Source organism: Herpailurus yagouaroundi, unplaced genomic scaffold (genome assembly GCF_014898765.1).
Source record: "Herpailurus yagouaroundi ecotype Mexico unplaced genomic scaffold, PumYag 222, whole genome shotgun sequence".
NCBI classification, from domain to species: domain Eukaryota; kingdom Metazoa; phylum Chordata; class Mammalia; order Carnivora; family Felidae; genus Herpailurus; species Herpailurus yagouaroundi.
In genome coordinates this window covers 18213711-18217564 of record NW_024412453.1, presented here as the reverse complement: position 1 = coordinate 18217564, position 3854 = coordinate 18213711, and the positions used below count along the sequence as shown (strand labels likewise).

The following is a 3854-nucleotide window of genomic DNA, read 5'->3' as shown; positions in this document are numbered from 1 at the left end:
CCGCGCCCTGGCCGCCCCCGGCCCCGCCGCCCAGGCCGCCGCTACCTGCCATAGGGTGGTGCTGCGCCCAGACGGTGGAACGCGGGCTACAGGAGCGAGCGCATCCCGGCCCGTGCCGCGCTCAGCCAGCCCGCGCCGGGCTTCTGCTCTGCGCCCCGCTACTCGGCCGGCTCGAAGCCGACGCGGGGGCGGGACCCGGAGGCCCCGCCCAGTCCGGGGGCCCCGCCCCCTGGACCACTCCCGGGCCCGGGACTCGCAGGCGCCCGCCGAGGCTGAGGCGTGATTTGGAGCCCCAGAGGTTACCTGTCGCGCCCTCTTGGAGACCTAGGCTCCAGCCTGCGAGGCTTCGGGGTCATCACCATTGCGCGCCTGGATGCTGCGGCGACGGGTCGGGTCTCAGGGCAGTGACAAGACTGAGATGAAGGACCGGCTCTTAGAAGGCGGATCCCAGTCCCTCCCGGACAAGGGCGTAGCAGCAGGTGCGCGGGTGAGTGTGGACCCGGGCCCTACTGCGCCGAGGCGTTCCCGGGAATGTTGAGGGAAGTCTGAGGGGGAGAATGGGGCGCGCTTTCCTGACAGTTGGCTTGCCATTCATCAGGGTCCCAACCCTGACGGCCGGAGACGGTTGTCCAATACGATTACCATTTTAGGGTCCTGGGAAGCAGGCTCAGGGACGACAGGCGTCTGTCCCAAGGCCCCATTCAGATCTGTCTCCTGACCCTTTCTACCATGTCACACCGTCTGTCTCTGCAGCCCAGTCCACCTGGCGTTGCCCTGGGATGTCAGGGACCCATCTCTAATGCTGGCAAAGTGACTCCTGAAGATGAGAAGCTTCTGGAGAGGTGGGATGGGAGACCGGAAGGAGGAGCCCGGGTTCTATCTTAGGAGCTCCTGCTGAGGGGCAGTGACATTCAGGGGCCAGGGGCCGCTCACAGTTACGGGACCTGCTGGGTGCTGGACACTCTGTGGGGAGTTTATGCAGCCCCAGGTTCACTGAACCCCCCACACAGCACAAGGAAAGCAGAGAAGGAAGGGGCTCCAGGAGCAACAGTCCCAGGGAGAGACGGAAAAGGAACGGTGTCCTCTCTATGTCTCTGCCCAGGGCTTCCTCACTGAAGCTTGGTGCCCCATGGGCATGGGCTCCTAGGAGAGGCTGACCTCTCACTAGCTGCTCAGAGGCCACTGCCCTGGGTTCTGCTTGTTTCTGGGACCAATGGCATCTGGGCAAGTCCCAGAAACCTGGGGCCTCTCCAAAGGCCAGGGGCCTCTGTGACCCACAGGCATTTCCAGGTCTCCCACCTAGAGGCAGCCCTGAACTAAGGGGGCTCTGCAGAGCCAGTGGCATGAAGGCCGCTGATCAGGGCCCCAGCCCGGACCCAGACACAGGCCTGCACCTGCTTGTCAGGGCAAGACTCAGCCAGGAGCCCTGTAGGCGGGTCGTTGGCACAGTACTGTCTGGGGTGCATGTTGATACACACAGGGTCACAGGAAGTTCTTCTTCTGGTCTAGCTTAAAAGGGGATCTGTTCCAGACAGACTGGTTCTCCTTAGACCTGTCCTGGGTGGGGCCCTGCTCCACCTGGAGCACCCACTCACAGTCTCAGCAGGCCCCTCTCAGGGCTCCAGATTCCAGCATTCGACCCTGGCGGCCCCTCTGTCCCCCGGCCCTGGCACAGAGAGAGTGGCTTCCTCCTCCCAGCCTTGGCTCATGCTGTTCCTCCTACTGAGAATGGCTTTTCCTCAGCCCCCCAACCTCTGACACACACACCTGCTTGAGGATTTTCCAGAAGCAACTTATCAACGACAGGAGGACATGCTGGGGGCTGGGGAATGGAGTCCGGGGACAAGGATAATTTCCTAGCTGAGCCCCTCCCTCCAGCCACCATCCATCAAGTGACAGGTGGGGGCAAATCTGGGGACACCCAGGAAGGCAGCCTTGGGACATTTGCTCACTGGGGGGTCCCTAGCACCTAACAGAGACTGGCACCAAATAGGCACTTGACAATGACCGGCTAGTGGAAGGCTGTGAGTGGAGGAAGAGGTCAGGGAAGGCTTTCTGGAGGAAGTGATGGTCAGGCAAGCCTCCTCACACATGGGGGTTGCCGCCTTCCCTCCTGCCCAGGATGTCGGAGTGGCCCCTCCGATCTGCCTCCGCCCTACCTTGCCATCAGGGTCCAGCCCCAGCTCTCCATTGGCACCTCTCTGTGTGGTCTAGACACAGTGGATCCCCCGCTCTGAGCCACATGGCAGGAAGTGAGTCGAAAGAAACCAGGCCATGGGAGCACCAGTCCTGTAGCTGTCCCTGCACCCTGAGAGGCTCGCTCACCTCCCGCCCTGTCCGGTCTCACCTCCACCGTGAAGAAGAAATGCATCAGCCAGCTTCTCTGCCAGCTGGATCTCCTCGGAGGGCCCCTTGGCCTTCAGGGTCCAACATGGCTCAATCCCCCCTTGCCCAGACTGGACCCCCTGCCCAGGCAGGATGGCCAGGCAGAGGTCCGTCTGTCCATCCTCCTTAGGCCAACCATCAGACATTGAGGTAGTCAGGTCTGCTGTGCTAGCTGGCTGGGAGGAGGCAGCACTGGGGAAGAGTGGCCCGAGCTGCGGCCCGCTAGTAAACAGCGTCCCTGGAGGAGACGACAGGGAAGGTCAGAGCAGAGGGGGACACAGGGGCGAGTCCAGGGAAGAGGCCTGGGGAGCGAGGTCACGGCAAGAGGAGGGCCCAGCCTGGCCTCACAGACCCATGACCCAGCTGCCCAGCTATATCTGAGTCCCCTCCACTGACTGTAATTACTCCCTTGGTGGGTGATTTTGGACCCCATCTGTCTCCACCTCCCCGTGAGCGCGGCAAGGGCGGGGACGGGGTCAGTCTTGACCACGGTGAGCACTCATGAATGTTTGTCGAGTGACTGAGTGGCCTGGCTGTGTGAGTGAGAGAGTGTGTGAGTGACGGAGTCTATGTGCGCGCCCCGCCCCCGGGCTCCTCCCTTCCTCTTTCGCAGACTGTCCCCTCCCCAGGGCGGGCACCCCCAGCGTGGGCCCCCACAAGCAGGGTGCGTCAGCAGCTGCCCCACTCTGGAAAGTGATCCCTAACACCGTGCGGTCCCTCCCTCCACGGGGGACAGCTGGGGGAGATTTCACACATGCGGGGCTTCCAGAACTCCCTTCGCTAGAACCACACCCTTACCCCCTCGCCCGACTCCCGCAGTCTGCGGGGGTCCTGGAGCCTGCAAGGGGGGCCGAGGGGAGGGGGCTGCGGCCAAGGGCAGGCCCAGCTGTCCTTGATTTGTGTGGGGTTGTTCTGCTTCAGATGCCGGATTTGCCTGCGCACAGAGAGGATGCGGTTTTCTCCTGGAAAGGGACCCCTCAGAGATGTCTACCCACCGAGCCCACCCACCCCCGGACTCCACTGTTCCCAGTTCACCCTGGTAGGCAACGAGGTGGGGCAGGAGCACCTGCCCCCTCCTAGCAGGTGACCTTGGCAAGTAAGGCGTCAAGTCTCTCTGAACCTCACTTTCCTACGTTATCAAACAACGCGGACACTGGCCCCATCCCTCTGGGTGTCTACCTCCTAAACTCTTTGTGGTGAGGTGGCAGTGGGCATGGGACAGCGTACTCACTATTCATCCTTCTTGGACGAGACTGGAGAGGAAAGACTTTCGGGGGCCTGGCTGGCCAGAACCCAGGGCCTTGTTCCTGGTGACCAGCTCCGCCTAGGGCAACGTGGCACAGAAGGGTTTGCCAGGGCAGACAAGATTCCCAGGGTCCGGAGGGACACATGAAAAGGCTCCCTTGACCGGGAGATTCTCTGTCTCTGTTCCCTTAACCTGCGTGAGATTCTCGGTCTCTATTTCGCTC

The 3854-nt window shown here is 62.4% G+C and overlaps 1 protein-coding gene across 1 annotated transcript in view; it reads right to left on the bottom strand.

Annotated features, from left to right (window-relative positions):
• HS3ST6 (heparan sulfate-glucosamine 3-sulfotransferase 6) overlaps positions 1-362 on the bottom strand; it is a 5943-nt gene extending 5581 nt beyond the window's left edge. The window contains exon 1 of the mRNA XM_040458688.1: positions 304-362. Coding sequence (XP_040314622.1) covers positions 304-362 — 59 coding nt within the window. The remainder of the gene's footprint in view (positions 1-303) is intronic.
• Positions 363-3854: the final 3492 nt, after the last annotated feature.